Source organism: Diceros bicornis, chromosome 4 (genome assembly GCF_020826845.1).
Source record: "Diceros bicornis minor isolate mBicDic1 chromosome 4, mDicBic1.mat.cur, whole genome shotgun sequence".
In the NCBI taxonomy this organism is placed as follows: domain Eukaryota; kingdom Metazoa; phylum Chordata; class Mammalia; order Perissodactyla; family Rhinocerotidae; genus Diceros; species Diceros bicornis.
In genome coordinates, this window is record NC_080743.1 from 21,380,387 (window position 1) to 21,400,110 (window position 19,724).

At 43.3% G+C, this 19,724-nt stretch overlaps 1 protein-coding gene across 3 annotated transcripts in view; it reads right to left on the reverse strand.

Moving 5' to 3' along the window:
- Positions 1 to 538: 538 nt before the first annotated feature.
- Positions 539 to 19,724, reverse strand: part of MCOLN2 (mucolipin TRP cation channel 2) — a 51,454-nt gene continuing 32,268 nt past the window's right edge. For 2 of the 3 annotated variants that reach the window (XM_058538405.1, XM_058538404.1), the window contains exons 7-14: positions 19,592 to 19,691; positions 14,823 to 14,935; positions 13,509 to 13,658; positions 11,957 to 12,058; positions 11,728 to 11,850; positions 4,462 to 4,668; positions 2,974 to 3,095; positions 539 to 1,365 (exon numbers count right to left, since the gene is read on the reverse strand). In XM_058538405.1, coding sequence (XP_058394388.1) covers positions 1,329 to 1,365; positions 2,974 to 3,095; positions 4,462 to 4,668; positions 11,728 to 11,850; positions 11,957 to 12,058; positions 13,509 to 13,658; positions 14,823 to 14,935; positions 19,592 to 19,691 — 954 coding nt within the window. In that variant the 3' untranslated portion in view covers positions 539 to 1,328. The remainder of the gene's footprint in view (positions 1,366 to 2,973; positions 3,096 to 4,461; positions 4,669 to 11,727; positions 11,851 to 11,956; positions 12,059 to 13,508; positions 13,659 to 14,822; positions 14,936 to 19,591; positions 19,692 to 19,724) is intronic. The other variant, XM_058538406.1, reaches the window with a different exon arrangement.

Here is a 19,724-nt window from a genome sequence, read left to right on the forward strand (position 1 = left end):
TTCTTTGTAAGAAAAGAAGTTAACTAAAATGATAATTTTAGCAAAGTACTCTGTGTGTAGACACGAGTCACTTAGAAACTTTAATGGTATTAACTAGATGACTTTCCTGGCCTAGACTTGGTGTGAGCATGTGAAAAAAGTGTGGGGACAAGGAGAGAAGAGGGGGGCACAAGAAGGAAAATCTGGAAGGGGCATGGCAAGTAGGGGCAGGGGGAAAAAGAGGGAGAGCTGTGGAATGAGGGTCCTGCTTAATTCAAATTCTACTCTTCACCAATAAATTTAAAATAGCTGACCCCTGAGATAGCTCAAGCATGGAATAAATCTATGCATGAAGTGATCATAATCTCTGCAGTCATCATCAATATTTATTGAATAACGTCTATATACTAGCTCCTGTATCTCCTTCACTGCTTTTAAGAAAGTGGGAAAACCCTCTTGGAGACCAGATAGTTAATAGAGATGTGATGGGAATTTTTCATTAGGTAGATGTTAAGAGATACTACATTTAAAAAAATAGTAGTAGTTCCATATGTTATGATAAAAATAAATTTATTTGGGATAAAAATACCATCTTTCCTTGCTTGACAAGGGTAAGTCCCCACCATAGTGGAGTTCAATTGTTAAAATGAGTGACCACTGCTAAGTTTCCTTCCACGTCATGTGTGTACAATCTATTAGCACAATGACAAGGTATCCAAATGACTCTGTTTTCTGTTCATCCCACTGATGATGCCAACAGTTGCTTCATATCACACTGAAGAAGAAAACCACAGGAAAATAGGCCCAGGAATGTCCACTGCAAGAGGTCTTTTTGTTGTTTTAAGTGTGATCTTTACATGGCTTACCAGTTCTCCAGCTTGGAGTCTCTAATTAGGTATTGCAACCAACTTCATTTCTGTGCAGACCATCAACTAACAAGTGTCTTCTAACCCAAGACTCCCTTTTAAAACGAACCCTTATGTGATGACAAACACACATCTCTAAATGCATGGCTTTAAACGCCACTGTTTTTGCACACTCTGAAATATGATTATTTCCATCCCAACATTATGATGTCATAAATTAAAAGACTAATACAGAATTTCTTTATCATTGCTCTATTGCACTAATGCCCAGTAGTTAACTGTAGTCTATTCTTCATCACCCAAGTTTATAAAAAGGAACTGTAGAACTTAGTTGTGGTAGCCAGCTGACAGTCAGTCCTCTCTCCCCCTCCACAATGAAATAAGTCAGTATTTTTGGAAGTGCTGGTCCAAGCTGTCTGGGGTCCCTCTGCATTGTCACTGGATAAGGAGGCTTGGAACTTGATTATCTTTAGCAGAAGGATTTTAGTTAATAAGTATCAAGTGGTCATCACTTCCTTTCCTGTAACAGAAAGGGAGAGGAGGAAAGAGAAAAGAGAACAATGGTTTAAAAATCTTTGAGATGGAATAGGAATACTCTATAGTGTGGGTCTATATCTGCGGCGGTCTATCCACATCCCCTGGGGATCCAGGCTTTGATCTGATTACTCAACTACAACTGCTCTCGCTAACTTCACCCATGACCATCTTTGGTAACAGCCACTTCTGTTTTTATTTTTTGATACCCTTCTTTTCAAAACCCGCAATATCTTAGTTCCTCAGTTGATTTCCTTGGTGGACTTGCTTGTTCCATTTAATGCTTTCATTCCTTATGATGGGCAGACCCTCCTTCGAACCAGGCATCTTCTTGACAACCCTTAGCACACCTTATGGTGAACTGTCTGCTGATTTTGCTCCCTTCTCACCACTCAGACCCAATCTTATCACTCAGTCTTCTGGTCTACCCCTTAAATCTTTCACTTGTTCCATATGGCTGCACAAGAAAACATTTAACAACCTCCTGGGGCTGTTTGCGGTGCAAACCAAGGTCCAAAAATCAAACACCAAAATCCTATTGGTTACTTGACAGAATTCACAACTACATCCTCTGATGAATATTTTTTCTTTATAGTTAACTACATATTTGAAAAGCAACTCTGAGAGACTTTCCTTATATAAGGCACCTCTTAGGAGGCAGCTGCCTATTAAGAAAATTAATTTCCCTTTATCCCAGCTTCCACGGCAACAATTTAATGCTCTGAGAGGATGAAATGTGATTTTAAAATCTTAACTTTTCTGAGAAGACCTCATTTCATATTTACCAGACACTCTTTGGCAATGCTCAGTCATATCACTTCAAATCCCAAGATACAGTATGAATTGATTAACAGAAAATACATCCTGTGGTTTTAAGTAGCAATTATGTTCTTCTCTCTTCTTTCAAGAATCTGGTTTAGAGAATTCTTCACAAAAAACATGAGTAGGCGATACTTTGAGTTAACACCCCCTGACTTCAGATGAAAACGAACAAGGGTACAGTGAAGAAAACTATCATCATCTGACCCCCATTATAGCCCCCAAACCACGATGTGGACGCTTTGCCACTGAAGTCGAGACCGTTTTCATAAGTGTCCTGACGAACAGCAAGCAAAGCGCAGTTGGTCAGTGAAGAGCGACTGACGTTTCCACCCAGCGCCACGGACGGCCTCCTCTCATGCAGGTTTCCTGCTCTGCTCAAGAAAAGCTATTTGTACCAGGTATCGTGAAAAGGGAAAATGCCTTTGGCATTCCCAGAGCTCCACCTCTAAAAATAAGAGCTCTGACTTCTTACTTTGGCTGCTTAAGAGTTCATCCTCCTGACTTTAGGGACATAATTCATGCCATCTCATAATAGTCTTATAATATTCCCAAGAGATTTCAACCATGTCATGGAGCTTTCTACCCTGTCTTATAAGAAACAATTCATTTCTAAAGCCAATTTCAGTGGGAGGAAAGAAATGAGAGGTGGATGACTTCTTTCCCACAGTAAGCTGCTTTCTGAGTGTGGTGCTAAGCTTGGAAGGACTCTTTGTTAAGGCGGCAGGGCAGCTCATCTCAGGAGCATGGAGACCTGACCAAACACAATACTGACCTCCTCAGACAGCAGACGCGGGACAGGAAGGCCGAGGACTCTTTCTGATACTTCTCTTTGCTACTACATTCCTTCAGGAATTCCTGAAGATCCGTGTCAGGAAACCCATTCTGTTGGTACTTCTTTAAAAAGTACACAGTGTTATTACCTAATTTATAGAGCATGAGAAAATGCTCCCTTTGTCAACAAACCAAACCCACCTTTGCTAAAATAAAACTCTCCCACACTGCTAGCTCAGGTCCAAAACCGATATTAACAATGATGAATCAACCTGTCAGTCCCAGAAGGCCAAGCCAGGGCCACCACGGGAACAGAGAACAATCCAATGGAAAACCCCAGAAAGCAAGTCAGGGTGGGGAAGGGGAGAGGTATCAATAAGAGGAATGAAGGAAATTGTCAAATGTCTAAAGTTTTAATGCTAATTGCAAGACCAGACAAGATCTCTCCTTCCCACACTGCCAATGGAGAATCTGCCTGGGAAGTAATCTCTATTCCAACTTTATAGAAGTTGCTCACTTAGTGGGGCAGAGACAGCAGGTCCTTCAAGCAGACACAAAGACCCTGAGACCCCCCACTTCACACTTATTGAGGTCATCCACCACATCACCAAGGGTTGGCCCACCCACAGGGACACTGCCATGTCAGAGACAGGAACCCACAGGGCAGGAGCGTGCAGCCTCCCTCTCCATGCCCAGCCCTGCTGTAGAGCCAACCATGTGTTCCCACATGAACACTAACCTCCCCAACACACAAAAAGTGCTCAGGAGTATTTCCAATGGACTAGCTCCTTCTGAGTTAGTCTGAGAAGGGCTCAAAAGGAGGACAACACTCCAGGGCACGGACATGGCACCCTTGGTTGCTCAAACACTGGCCCTGGAACAGATTTTCCAAGCATGACCATCCACTGTGGAGGTACCACCACCCAAGATAGCCAGGCTTCCTTCAAGCCACAAATCTGTTAAATGGACCCATTCTGAAAGGATACAGAGCCCACCAGGTGGCTTGGAAAGGTAGGAAGCTCAACAGCCGCAAAAACCTTACCTTTCATAACTTAAAGGAAACCTGCACCACACTCATGGCTGTATCACCGAGGGCATAGGTGTGCCAATATCTGGACAGTTATCAGGGTGGTGGTCACCCTTAGCACAGAAACTTATTACTCAGGGTCCAAGTCCCAGGACAGGCAGGTACATCTGTCAGTGCTGAGAGGGACAGCCTAACTACTTGGTTTATCAAACTCAGCCCATCCTTACCCAGTGCCTTTCTCTTTCCCCACACCTACAAACCATCTGGGTACCAGGGACAATGTCCTAAATGCACATTTAAAATTAACTTCCAGAATCTAAAAGGTTTCTTTTCTACAAAACTTCAAAATCTAAGTAAAAATTGTAGTATTTCAAACAGATAAAAAATATAGTGTTTTCCTACGTTCCAATCTATATAGACTTTGCAGTATTTTTCGGGCAGCAAACACTGATAATTACTTACCTTAATGGTGTCATAAGAATCTGTAATAAGTGCAATGAAGAGGCTGAGAATCATATATATAAAAAGACTGATGAAGGAATATAAATACAGGCGACTGAAGAGCCACACCAAGATGCTCTTCTTCTGGATTTGAGCAAAGGTTGCAAACATGTCATCACCGTTGACCAGAGAAAACAGACACTCAGCAACTGTGTCCAGATCTTCAAACTGTAGGAGGGAAGCAAAAAGTAGTTTTTGAGATGTATTATCCAAAAACGCAGAGGAGTATCTAGTTAGTTTCTTTTGCTGAAGTTGTTGCTGTTGTCATTATTATTATTATGAGTAACATTCGTTTTAAAACAGCTAGAATACCACAAGAAGTAGGAAAACATTATTAAAAACTCCCCTCCACAGTCACAAAGATAACCTCTTATTTCCCTCAGTTTTTTCCTTGGCATTTTTTATTGCGGTCATATCGTCTAACAATTTTGGCTCCTGAGTTTTTTTTCCTACTTAACATCATCTGATGTTATTCACACTTGGAGAACACAGTCTATTCCTTGGACTGTCAAATTTACCTATGTCAAATTTAACTATTTCCCCATCACTGGACATCCCAATGTTTGCTATTATAAAGAACAATGTAATGACCATTTCTAACCATAATGTTTTTACCTGTTATTGGGTCTAAGCGACTAACATTTTTAAGGCTACAGTCTGCCAACTGCTTTCTGAAAGAACTGTAGCAGCTGTATTCAACACCAGCAAACAGGGACGTGCCTGAGACACAGTACGGGCCCCAGAAATGTTCAATGAATGGTTTCACGATAGCCTTTCCAACCACAGGTCTGGGTAATTTTAGCACATTAAAAACTAAAGATTACTAGAGGTGGGAAAGTGCCAAAGGATGAATGATCACGGCTAATGCCTTCTCAGGGCTCCCAAGCTAACAGTGGACAGGCCACAACCAGGATATACAGTAACACCCAGTGGTAGAGCTAGGGTGGGCTGTAGAAGAAAAGTGACCCTCAGAACTAGGGCCTGAAGGCTGAGTAGTTCACCGGTGAGAAGAGAAAGGAAGGATGTGCTCAGTGAACACGGCGGGAATACAGCACTGAGCCTAAGGGGCTGGAGAGGCGTGTCTGTGCCACGCTGCACAGGGCCTTGTGTGGTCTTCTACATACTTCATATCAATACAGGCCATGACAGGAAACTAGTAAAAAACTGCAACCAGAAGAGTGACATGATGTTTCCAAAAGGCAACCATGTGTTTCTAAAAGGTACCCATGGCATGCGGAAGATCTCCTAGAAGGGAAAAACCCAGGGGCCGGGATGCCAGTGAGAGGTGAGTGCAGGAGCCCCGGATTGCAAGGAGTCCAGGGGAGACTGTGAAAAGGAGGAAACTGAGGCGAGAATAAGCCTGGGAGGGGACAAGGGGAAGGGACTAACAATGGACTCAGTTTTAGACGAGGCGAGTTTGAGGTGCCAGGTAGATTTGTTGATACGAGCAAGTTGATTGGAGGTGTCCACCTGGGGGATGCGAGCTGAGCAGAGGCTAGTGTGGAACACCACTTGAATCCCATACCCAGCCTTTCTGGCTTAAGTGGTTGACAAACTCCTGCCATATGAACCAAAAACAAACAACAGGTGCTTAATAAACTAATATCTCTAGGGTCAGAGGGTTAAACACTAGATGAATATGAAAAGCTTCTATCTAAAGAACATCAATGACCCACTAGGCAAAAGACAATACAGTTTTCAGAAACACCAAATTCTGTCCTTAGCAGTGGGGGCCGTATGTCCATTTAGTCAGGATGGCTTTAGGGATGGCCAAGTCCCTGATGAATGTCTGTGGGACATTTCCACTTGGAAGTCATGCTACTCATTCACACGCAACAAAATAAAACCTCCCACCACCCTAACCCGGAAAACGGGCTTTCCTTCCAAATTTCCCTATTTCTGACAGTGATTTCGATCTCCTACCAAAGAAACATTTACTCCAAAATAATCAAGTACTTAAAACTGTGTGTTGAATTGATTAATCTGCCCCTCTCTTCAGTCTTCTAGGGTCTGTCTGTTCCTATGATGTTTCTCTGACCCACCCTTTCTACTCTACTCACTTATGACTCACTCGTCAACACTTACATCCGGATTATTACAGAAACCTCTAAGGAAGTCTTCTTCACGCCAACCTCTTCACCGTCCAGTCCAAGCTGCAGCCAAATCTAAACTTCACAGAATACAGCCTTCAGGTCATTCCTCTTGCTTAAGAATATACAAAGTCTGGATGCAAAGTAAAAATCCAAACCAAGAAGCTTGGGATAAGTTCCTCCTTTACGTGGCCTCATTCCATCTCCTCATAGCCAAAATTAACATCCTGTGCTTGTCTCCTCCCACAACATTAGGCCCATTTCTCCATCTTTTCCTCATGGGATTTATTCTCTTCACCTGGTATCTTCTTCTTCTGTGTCCAATCAAGCCAACGTTGAAGGACTATTTCAAAGTCTACTTCAAGACAGACTGCTCTTGCAGCTCTAGTTCCTTCTCTGTTCTCTGGGTCGGTAAGAGCCACAGAGGAAACTACTGGATGGTCGTCTAATTGGTTTTATACACACTTCTCCAAACCCCAGCTAGATAGCAAAACACCATGTCCTACACTCCCTGCTGCACGCTGGATGCACAGGGTAAAGTTTGTAACCAAGGGAGAGTGCACAAATGCAAGCCAGGTAAGGAGCATGCCTCTGCCTTTGCTGCATCAGCAACGACTGGAGAGCTGGACCAAAGCTGCTCTCCATAGAGATCTGGAGGGAACATCTGGTTGAGCACATCACTTAACAATATGCAGATTATTTAACAGTTTAAGACAGGCAGTTCTCAGTAAATATTTTCCATCTTCTCCACCAGCCTTAAGACTATGAGGTTCAAGCCGGTTTCTGTGGACATTAATTACAACTCTGACAGCACCATTAATAACTCATATTTCTCCTAGTTTCTTTTGGAAACTGGACAATTCCTTCTTTGGTTTTAAGAACCCCTAACGGTCTGTGCTTCAGGTTCCAGAACTGCAAATAGCCAGTTGGTCCGTACGCATCAAAGTCACTCCTCAGTCTCCTGTGCAGTTACTTAGGACCAGTCTAGACACCATACCTGTCTCAACATTAATGTTATTCACAACCATTATACTCCCTCTCTTCTACGCATGAGAGATTTATTTTAACCCACCAAAAAGTTAAAGCAGAGGCCCAATAAGGTAAGTGATTGGGTCATTTTGTACCACAAGAAGTGACTGCAAACCAGAGTCAGTTTCAGTGGCCAAAATCCATAGTAGAAGTGAACTTTAAAAACACCCAAGGTAAAGAGAAGTAAGGTCCTAATATACTTCCAGTCTAGAAGGACTGCATTCACAGGGAATTGCTTTGGTTCTCAGGAGCTTGTAAGCCCCTGAAAAGCAGGTACTGCTGTCTCTCTGTTTATTCTTCATTCAACAAACTTGTTGAGCCCCTACCACGTTCTATGGGATTGCAAAGAGCAATAAGCCATAGTCACGGCCCTCCAAGAACTTGGTCCAGAAAAACCTGACAACGTCTGTTGCATGGTAGATATTTAACAAATATTAAATGGGTATTTCCATAAAGAGTCCCTGTAGGCTCCACAAATGATAATTTTGTGATCGAGCCAAAAAGAACTTTCATTGAAATGAACACATAACCTGCAACAGCTTATGTCAGAGAATGACATAAAAATTTGCTTCAAGAGCTGGTGCTAAAAACCTCATGCAACATTCAAGTAAAATGTGTTAACTGGCTAATAATTCTGAATAAGAGAGGTGCTGGGCTAAAATTAGAGGCTTTGAAAGCACGAAGATGTGATGCAGGTTCTGCCGAGCTTTTACCCACGTCATCAGCAAAGTCCAACAATTTTTCAATGCCTTGGTCTTCTCATTTGAAAAATGGGCACAATGCAGACCATGATTTATTCCTCACAGTAAACAAGTCCTCTGGAAATGTAAAAGCCACATTAGAGTAATATTCTTCCCAAACCTCATCTTGAATTATTAAACATCAGCAGTCTCCAGCCCTCTGCACCTAGACATTTGAAAGGGCGCTGTGCGAAGTCCATTAGTGCTGGAATCAACTTCAGCAGGACGCTTCTTGTAGAAATATACACTCTCTTTCAGGTGAACTACTGAAATCCAATGTCCAAGAGGAAAACAGGAGCTAAAATGTGGGACTCTTGTTGCCAAATAGCAGGGTAAAATTCTAGTTTTCCTGATACCTCTTCTTTAGAGTGTTTTTTTGTCTGTTTAAAGAAAGAGTCAGCTTCTACACCCAAGGTTACTGTGATTCTAGAAATCCTAGAAAATGCTTGCTGTGGTGCTCAGCTTTTCAAGGCTTCAGGTAATACTGAAAGTTCTGATTCAATAGATACTGAGGAGCAGAACCAGAAAATTCTGAGTCTGGATTCAGCTTGGAGGAAGGGTGCAGGGGGCAGTAAACATTTCTAACTTCAGATTCAAAGAAGCAGCAATATGGAGAAGGAAAGCACGAAAGTCCAGCACCAGACTGAAGGTTTTCTCCCTCCACTGACGAGTACATTCACTGAATTAACTCAACTCTGCATTTCCCCAATATATCAGCCTGGCCAGAGATGAGAGATACATAAACAGACCTGCTAGACAACCCTAGAGACAGCTCTTATCCCTCTGCTCTTCTGGGGGAGAGATGGATGGGTGACATTAAGTGAGAGACACGAGTGTAGAGGTCCAGAGTCCAATATGGTAGCCACTAACCACAAGATTATTGAGCATCTAATATGTAGCTACTCCCAATTGAGTTGTGCTGTCAGGATAAAATAGATTTCAAAGACTTAGTACCAAAATAACAGAAGGTAAAATATCTCAATGTTTTATACCGAGTACATGCTGAAGTAATATTTTGGATATATTGGGTTAAATAAAATATATAATTAAAATCAATTTCACTTGTTTCTTTTTTTTAATTTTTTTTTTAATGTGGCCTCTAGAAAATTGTAAAATACACACACGGCTCTCATTCGTAGCTCTCATCATATTTTTACTGGACAGTGCTGGTCCAGAGCATCCTAATCTCACCCGGATCCTTTAAAAGGACAGAACTGAACATCTAAAAATGCAGTCAGACACACAAAACAAATAACATCATTTTCCACAAGGCAAACTTGGCACACTTTAAGAGAAATAAGACTGATTACGTGGCTCTCCTTTCACAGCTGATCTATTTTGGGGTCAAACTAAATACTCTTGGGGCTGGCCCCGTGGCTTAGCGGTTAGGTGCGCGCGCTCCGCTGCTGGCGGCCCGGGTTCGGATCCCGGGCGCACACTGACGCACTGCTTCTCCGGCCGTGCTGGGGCCGCGTCCCACATGCAGCGGCTGGAGGGACGTGCAGCTATGGCATACAGCTGTCTGCTGGGGCTTTGGGGGAAAAATAAATAAATAAATAAAATTATAAAAAAAAAACTAAATACTCTTTCGTAAGGTCTGTTTTAGATAACACCAAGAAAAGCCCTATGGGGTACTGGTAAAAGCGTGTTTATTGTGGTCAGGTAGACCTGGGTGTGAATCCTATCTCTGCCATTTACTAGTTGTGTCACCTCAGGAAAATTAGCTAACATATTCAGATTCCTATTTTCTGTAAAAGGATAATAATATTTCCCCACAGGGCTACCAGGAAGGTTAATATAGCAACTGAGGTGAAGAACTCAGGCACCATATCTATCTAGCACATAGCACTCGAGAATAGCAGTTATTTTAGTAAAATTCAAGCATCACTATCTGGGGACCTTCCAGAATAATAACGGGATAGGGCAGAGGAGATAGGACCACTTGTCCTGAGGCCTTGGAGCCAGGGAATTAAAGCCAAAATCCTTAGGCTCAGTATTTACTCCACACAGTGCAACATTGCCCTCTAGTGACAAAAATGTGGAGAAGCAGTCAGAGCATGAGGCAGGTAAGGAAGAAAAATGTAAATTTTCCTGGGCACTAAGGCAGTAAGTTCTCCAGATCAGAGAGATCATATCAAAGAACAATTTTTACTCTTGAGTCACCTTTAAAGCAGTGGCATGGAATTGGAAAAACAATAAGATTACCAAGATTTACTATTAACCCAGAGATTGTCACTTTGTTAATTATACAGTTTCTCAAATAGGAAAACAGTAATTCTCTTTGGACATATTAAATGTAACAATCAAAGCCTGAGTGTGTGCTAGGTTACTAGGATTTATTTTAGTAGGACAACACAAAGTCTGAGCTTTGTGGACTGCTCAGTTTTTGTGAATCGTTTGTAAACCAGATTTGATCACATGTTTTGTTTAATGCAACCATCAAGGTCAAAACTGAAGGCTGAGCTGTTAGCCAAGCTTCGGTGCAATCCTTTGCACTTTTACCTCTTTTATCCTTGCAGAGCACGTAAGGCAAGATAACAGTACCCTGGGCTGCAGCGAAGATTAAATGAGAGAGGTGACAGAAATGCTTCGCCTAGTGCCTAACCCACAAGCATCAAGAGTGGGCTGCTATTATTTTTATTTTTGTTGTTTCTGTTGTTCCAACTGCCAGAGGCCCACGGAAGAAAAATCATAAGATGCAATAATTCCTTTTACTTTTTTTTTGGTCTGAAAACAAGGCCTACCTAATTTCATTTACTGGTGTATCTTTCAGTCAAATTTATCATTTAAAACAAGAACATCTGAACATAAATTTGATGTCCCCGAGATTATGATGCTGACTGAAGCCCAGTAACAGTTTAGAATTCAGATACTGATCTTTAATAAGGCACTAAGATGACACTAATCAAAGCCTCCTGCAAAGACAAGACGAGTTATTGTTTTAATCATAAAGCTCATGTGGTCAGTCTTTGTCCACCTTCATGCTCCTCAGTTAATTTCGATGAAAACCCTAATACTTTAAGTTAGAAAGATTTTGTAATAATTTTCCTCATTTAATTTCCATTTTTATTATAGTAATCTCATGTCCAAATGTTTCTTATTTGATGATTGGCTGGGTTTATATGTGACCCCTTAAGCCATTCCAGACTATGAAATGTGCTCTCTAGTCTCTCACAGTTCGTTTCAATATCCTGAAGTCACTTCAACATCCTGAAAAGGAAAAGAAAAAGAAAACCGAGGCGAAGATACGCGTTTACTGACAGGAAGGGTAGGTGCTGGAGAAAAGTGGGAGGAAGGTGAGCGCTGGAAACCCACTTTTAAGGGTCTCGAGCGCCTGATGTGTGGAAGGAAGAATAAGTGCTACACACCTTGTCATGATATGGTCCTAAGACAATCCAGCCGCAGAACGTGTAACCCAGATAGATCATGCCAGCACAAGCGCAGAAGCGAAGAACTTTCGGCAATGAGGCTTGCATTGTTAAAATGAGCACCTGAAAAACAATCAACAGAATGGGGAAAATTACAAAGTAGCTTACTAGACCCCAAAGAAGAAATGAATCTCAATCCCAGTTGCACTACCCAATGCCACACACTTACATTATATGTTTGAAAGTAACCCAGGTATCTGATGACTCCAACCCAGACCAACAGTGTAGATGTTCCAAGCAAAATGCTGCACAGATCATAATTTGTGAGATTCTAAGGAATGAAAAAACAGACGTATGAGTAAAATATTCTACTCCACTCAGCTTATTAACCTCTCTTTAAATGGACTGGAAGAGAATGACAGCCTGCCTCTCTAAAGGTGATGCTAAGAGTTTTTAAACTGAAGAAGACAATAATAGCACAATCCCAGATGTGTTTTTCTCATTTCCTTGTAGTATTTCAATTGGTTCAACGGATTTTTTTGTTCAAATAATATCCTGAAATAGAAATTGCACTCACCACTGACCTAGGCATTAAAGAACATAAACTAATGGTGTTTTGTTAAATATCAAACAATACCATTTAGCTACTTTTGAAAGAAAGCTCGAGCGTAATGTGCTAACATAGTTCCTGCTCTCAAGGACTTCCAGGTCTAGTTGAGAAGACAAATACACAAACACAATTCTAATATACTGTGCTAAGTGCAATGAGCCACACAATGCCTGGCTTGTCACAAAGGGTTTCCCATGGGCTTCACCCCAGAGGGGAGCTGGGCCTGGAGGACAGGCTATGAGAGAGCACTGCAGGTAAATGGACAAAGGCTGAACAAAGACAATGCTGAGAGCCGGCAAGATGTTCTAGAGACGAGTACTGATGGGTCAGTGAGAGCTAGGGCGGGAGAGGCAGGCAGAGCTAGGTGAAAAAAGCCCTGTAGGCCACGCTTAAGGGAGGCCACTTCATCCCAGAGGGAGTCCTGGGAGGCAGAAAGGATCATAACAGCAAGATAGATACTTCCAGAGAAATGACCCTGGCAGCTGTGTGGACGGATCTGAGGGGTATAAGGCTGAAGGTGAGACAACCACTGAGGAGACTGCTGTAGCTGTCCAGGCCAGAGAGGAAGATGACTGAAGGAAGCCAGAAGGAGTCGGGATGGACAACAGGGAGGTACCTGAGTGGTCAGAAGGTAAAGTTGGTAAGATTTGCTGACTGGCAGCATAGCACGGAGGGGAGAATGGCTGGGTAAAGTAGAAGTCAAGACCGTCATGAGATAAAATCAACTACGTTACACCAAGTGTCAGGCACCTAGTAGGCACTCAAATATTCCTGCCCTCCTCCCATCCTTCAGAGCACACATCGGTCGTGGATGGGCACCATTGGCTCTTGATGTTATTGGTTCATATGGCAGCTGCCCCTTTTGCAACTTAAAAAAAAAAAAAAAATGAAGCCCACCCAAACAACCAATCTTCTCAAACTTCAGTTCCTATTCTGAAGATGCTGCCAAGTTTCCTGAGGGATATTCCTAGGAATATTGTCTTCCACAGAATATCAGCTTCCTTATTTTCCCTTCACGAGGAATCACGTCAGAGGAGGCTTCAATTTTATGGGTGTGAGAAAAGAGAACTCATGAGAATCAAACAAGTCTCCATAAGGATTTTGTCTCTTAAAGTACGGGAGGTCATGCAGAAGAATAGAAACAAAAGATTTAAAATGGGTTGCCCCTCACCTTTGCTTTAATTTCCATTTTTAATATGGATCCAATTATTGTCATCAGGTCGCTGATAATCACCAGGATATACCACCCGTTGATGAACTCCCAACGGTCAGCGTTACACACGTGTCGCTTGTACTTCTCCAGGAAGAAATTTAGAAATCTCTGTGGCAAACATTGTAAAAACCATTTCTTACAAACCACACTGCCCTCTGGAAGGAGAAGACAAGTGCAAACCAGTGCTCTCGCCTGCAAAATGATTCAGCATCACTACCTTTTCCAACTTGAAAGATCCATTTCCAGGGTGGAGATTATGGCCCACGTTTTCCCCATAAGCTACCCCAGGTGTCTACTAAACTAACCCAAACATGAAATGCTTACACTCTACCTCCAACAGACCCCTGTCGTAATAGCTAACGCATAGTCCATTCCAGATATTTCACATATTATCAACTCATTCAACCAGACAACAGCCCCGTGAACTAGGCACTACTGGCCCTGTCTCCCAGAGGAGGGAGCAGAGGCACAGAGAGGCTGTGCCAGGATTGGGGCCCAGGCAGTCCAGCTCCAGTGTGTGCTCCCCGTGTCCCCTCCCCTCACTTTGGCAGAACCAGGACCCAACCTTGGATTCAGAATATCAAGGCACTTGGGGGACAGCTAAGAAAAGTGGATTTTTACAAAATAAGTTGACAAAGGTGAAGAATAAGAAAGACCGAATGTAGACTATTGCTCCACAAATGGTATTCTGATGACTTCCTATGTCCCCTGACCCCAGTCTGCATCGACACACATGCCACAAACCAGAATAAGAAGTGCGGGAGCTGGAGTATATATTCACAAGAGCCCTGGGGGTAAAAAGGTAAAATGAAACTCAGGGGAGAATTTTTAAACTCTTTAAAAAATAGAATTAAGTATTTTATGCCTCATTATAACCCATTTACCATGCCTCCCTGTCAAAACGAACTCTGATTTGAAGACAAAAGAAGAAACTCACACATGCTATTACTCTGTTCTTAAGATCACTCCTGAATTTAAAAGGGTCTTGTTTATCCTAGAAGCATTCAAAACTTGAGAGGCCACCACTGTGCACCTGTGCTTGTTAGCTCAGTCTTAAGCAGGATAATTCTCTGATCCCACCTGACCTGCCGGGAGCCTCCACTCGCCCTCCACCCCTCAGGGTGATTAACGCCTCGCAGGGGGGCAATCACTCAAAAGCATTTAGCCAAGGGCTCCAGAAAGGGCAAGATGACCCATGCCAGGGGTCTACTGTTTGGACAAACTGAGGGCGGAGGCCAAGAGGGGAGGGAGAACATTCAAACACACACTTACCTTTCGTAACTTTAGGGCTAGAACAATGGATCTTGTGCACAGAATAAGAGATGCCAAGCAAATCACAATGACAAATGCATCAAACACCAGGATATACTGAGTATTTTTCTGAACTGAGGAACAAAAACAGAATGCAAATGTTAAACACACCTTACCTGGGAATAATTTCCAAACAAAATGGCAGTCTGGAAAGAAGTTCAAATAAATGTTTACGCATCAGCAACAAATCACACTGCATCCACTCACAAGTCCACACATAAGGTAAAACATTCCCTGATGTTGAGTTAGACATTTAAGAACATATAAACCCTTAACAAATGGACTAAAATGTACTTATAAATACGTACTATGGAACAGAATTCAACAGAAGCTGGTCCATTTAGGCTCTATTTAAAAGAGGCAAAACTACTTGACATACTCTGAGTTCTTTCACAGAAAAACACAAACATCAAGTTCTCCATCAATGAGGGAACAAAGCATTTAAAACTCCACCGCTCAGAATCCCCATTCCTGCTCCTCAACCCCACTGTGTACTTTCCCAGCAAAGAGTGCCAATTCAATAAGCTTTCCCTGTACCTGGAGAAGACAACCTCTGGGCGTAGAAGTAAGGAGAGCAGTAGTCAGATTTTTGCCTTGGAATACACAGGAGCACAGGAATGTACTGGAGGAGGATGAACTATATAACCTTAGCTTCTCTCAGACCTGATGGTAGCATCCCAAATGCCAGCCATGGTTCTCCCCTGCCTGGCCCCCTGCCCACCCCTGTGGCTTCATCACCTGCCACTAGCAACTCTCCTGCATCTTCTCTACTTTGAGGCTACTCTATTCTTCCTCCTTCCCTGCTCCCACCAGGTGCTCTCTCTCTCTCTCGCCTCAGGGACTTTGCACATGCTGATCCCTCTGCCTGGAACAGGACCCCTCCCGTCACACACGTTTAGGTTATTCTTTTTCAGCCTCGAGTTTCAGATTAAGTATCTTCCTCCTCAGAACAGCATTCCCTAGAGCCCCTCTCTATTATTCCCCTCCTACACTCTTTGACAGCACTCTCCACAAGTACACACGCCCATAGCTCCTTTTTATTGTCCTTGGCTTGATGGCCACTGAACTCGTGATTATGTCTTCAGACAGCACAGCAAGGAGCACAGTGACAGTGCTGTCTCTGGAGCCTAACAACCTGGGTCTGAATCTCGGCTCTGCACTCAGGAGCTGTGGAGCCTGGGGAAGTTGCCTCAGTTTCCTCATCCAAAAAATAGGTAGAATAAAAAAAATACCTACATCATGGGGCCGTTGTGAGGATTAAACAGTCCATATATGAAAGCACTTGGAACGGCCCCAGGCACACAACAAGAGCAAACATGTACAGTGGTTACTATTATATCATTCAACGTGCATCTTCCCCACTAAATGATGGGCTCTGGAGGCAGGGACCACACTACAGAGCCTGTGCTCAGCACCATGCTTCAGTGTGCTTACCAATAAGTGCAGAGACTCCACAGAACATGAGAAGACCACTGAATAAGCTCAGTTAGAACTTGTGAAGGTCTGAGCTAAGTTAGAGACAGAGGGAGACAAGAAGGCACAGAGACGTGAGAGATGAAGAGAGAGTCAACCTGGTCTGCAATGGGACCTAGGGAAGAAGGAAGAGGGACTGACCGAGAATGACTCCTGGTTTTCTGTTGGGTAAACTGAGCTCAGTCTGGACATTCATGGCACAAGAGGACGACTCGGTGGCTGCCAAAGCCACGCACGTGGACACAGCCACTCAGAGAGACTGCAGAGAGAAACGCAGGCCAGGAAGGACTGGGGGAGGAGGGACAGCAATGTCTGAGAATGAGAAGAGATGAGCTCGGGAACGAGGAGGAGAAAGGCCAGAGGAGAAGGAAACAGGGCCGCGGACAGGCAGCCTTCAGGGGAGAGTCTAAAGTCCAGGTGCTCCGCAGCAACATCTCTGCGGAGAAGGCGTTTAATAATCCAAGTGGCCGTGGATTTATTAATAACAAGGGCGTGGGCGACAATGGCATGAGTGTCTGAGGGCAAAGCAGCTCATCCAGTGGGTTATGAGCAGAGCCAGCTAGTACATGTCATTCACGGAGCGCATTATTTCGCCTTGCTAAGCTTCAGATGCCTCAGCTATGAAGTAGGGGGTGCAACTGTACCTGCTTCCCGGGCTGTCAGGAGATCAGCTGAAACTATGCACGCTGAGCGCTTGTTAGAACCGTGCCTGGCACCTAGCGCTTGTGTTTACCTTAGCCATTTTATACCCATGAGTTTAGGTTACCTCGAGGTATCATCTAATGGGTAGGTGAGGAAACAACTTAACCAGAACACAAGACCAGTTTTTTTTTTAGACCCACGGAATGGGGCAGAGGGAGCAGGGGCAGTTCTGGGGAGGAGGGGACTAAAATCTCATGAAATGCAAGAACAGCATCTGTACCTTCCTCTCTGACCTATAACTAGAACAAAATCTGTTAAGATGGCTTGTAACGGGCCTTATTTACAGATGGGAAAACTGAGGCCCAGAACTAGAAAGATACACCATCCCTCCTAACAGAGAAACCAGTATTGGAGTCTGTTTTAATTCTATTTATTGAGAAGACTAGTTTGGTGTGCTACAAAAAGTTTCTTATGAACATCATAATTGCTTTCTTACTGTATTGAAACTATGTTACCCCCACAGGAACATTTCCTAAACCTGGGCTTGTAAAACACCAGTTCAGACAGCTGCCCCTGCCAACCTGGTTAGGGAAGTCCTACATACCACCCAGTCCTTCCAGAGGCCCTGAGGTGCCCCCCACACCACCACTGCCCGCCTGCATGACTCTAACCCAGGGCTGCCCACACTCACTAACCACCCCCCCGCGACACCCACTCGCAAAACCCATCAATGGGGAGTCCCGCTCATCAATACCTCCTCCAGCCCCTCGTGCTCCAATTGCTACATTTACAAAATCAAGTTAAAATGAAGATTTAGTGGCCCATTTGGGGATGGGATTAGAAGTCATAAAAGGCAACACGCAGCAAGAGGTTGGTATGTGGAAATGGATATTCCCTCCTATTTCACCTTGAGATAACATAGGTAATGACGAGAAGGAGAGAGAAGCCTCAAGTTAAGTGTATGGATGTGAACCAACAACAGAACTTCTTGGAAACAGTGCAAGGATCCCCCAGATGTCACCCTTGCCTTTGTCCCACCGCCCCGCCCTCCACTTCCCCGGGGCAATCAATCCTCCAGACAGCTTCATAAGCAGAAAAAAAAAATATCCATTTCCTAAGCTAGTTTCCAAACTTCAGCTTTTCAAGGCTTTCACATCACATCATTTTATTTTAAATTCGTATCCTCCTGGTGACAGAATCTCGTTTCTTAGGACGCAGCCCTGAGAGAAACCATAAATGTTAACGTTTTTACTCAGCCATCTGTGAGGTTTGTGTTTCTCCCCCTGGCCACAGGGGGGGGCCAGAGCTCTTTGCTCTGAGTACAGGCAAGCGAAACTCCCCAGTGTTCTGAGGAGCCCGGCGTGGGGTGGGGGGAACGACCGAGTTCTGCCAACATGTTTGACTGACTCACTCCTTCGATCCCAATGACTGTTTCAAACCATATTTCATACGTGACAAAGGTTAGCTTTGGAAAATATGCGTCTGATCTGTGTGTCTCCTGGGGAACAGGAATCACTCTTTGACAGAAACCAAAACTGTGTATTCTAATCAGAGGCTTGAGTCAGTCAATTGAAACAGTGAAACCAAAACTTCAGAATCATCAGGACGTATTATACGACCCACAAGCAACAGGCCACAAATCAGATGTATTTTAAAACAAATCGAAAATAGTTAGGACCCACAGGCATTTCACATTTTATTTTGTTCTGATAATCTGGTCATACACAAATTCAGTTAAACGAAACTTGCAAATTAGGAAATATTGACCTGCCACCATTAACATCATCCCGACCACTCAGTGAGAATAGGGTCCCTGCAGCCCATTTCGCACTGTGGATTAAGAGGTGTTTTCCGAGCAATGAATGAGTAAATGACCCAGTGTTTGCACAGGTTGCTCTCTGGGCTCTGAAGGCCTGGACCCCTCTCCATTGTCAAAGGCTCAGATTAAAGTGTACCTTCCCCAAGAATCACTGTGAGGTTTTATTTCCCACTCCGCCCCAGTCAAAATGAACCTTCGCGTTCTTGGTCCCCTTCTGTAGCTCCACCACTTACTCCTACCTGTGACACACTAGAGCGTCTATAAGCATGTCAGTCTTCCTCTCTGAGGGGTTTTCTTTCTTTTCCAGAGTGCCTAGCAATTACTACGTGCCAACTCCTATTCTCAGTGTTTTGCTTTACATACGAATTCATTTAATAGCTTACATTCTGGAAAGTAAAGTACTGTTATTACCCTCAGCTTGCAGAGAAAGATACTGAGACAGAGAGAGGTTAAGTAATTTGTCCAAGGTCACAGGCGTAGTAAACAGAACCAAGACCCAAAGCCAGGCAGTCTGACTCCAGAAACTGCTCCTAACCACTGGGAAACACTGCCTCTCCTAAGACGTATGTAATCAACATTTGCTGAATTGAACAAAAATGCAGAGCTATGCTACACAGAATTGTATACGCTATACAGAATTGAATATGCTATACAGAATTGAAGGCTCAAAATGTGGTTTTCTGGAACTCTTTCTTCCTACCATCATCCAAATAAATCATTTAAAGACCCTAAATCCCAAAATAAAATGTTAAAAATCATCCATAATCCGCAATGGGCAAGCAAATAACATACTTACTAGATCCAGATATGTTCAAGTCTTTACATTCTTCGATGTGAGCGTCACTGTCAAAATAGATTTTGATTTTGCCACTGTGAGCTTTATTGTCAAAGGTAATCTGCAGACACAAATGTTTGGAGAGGTTATAGCC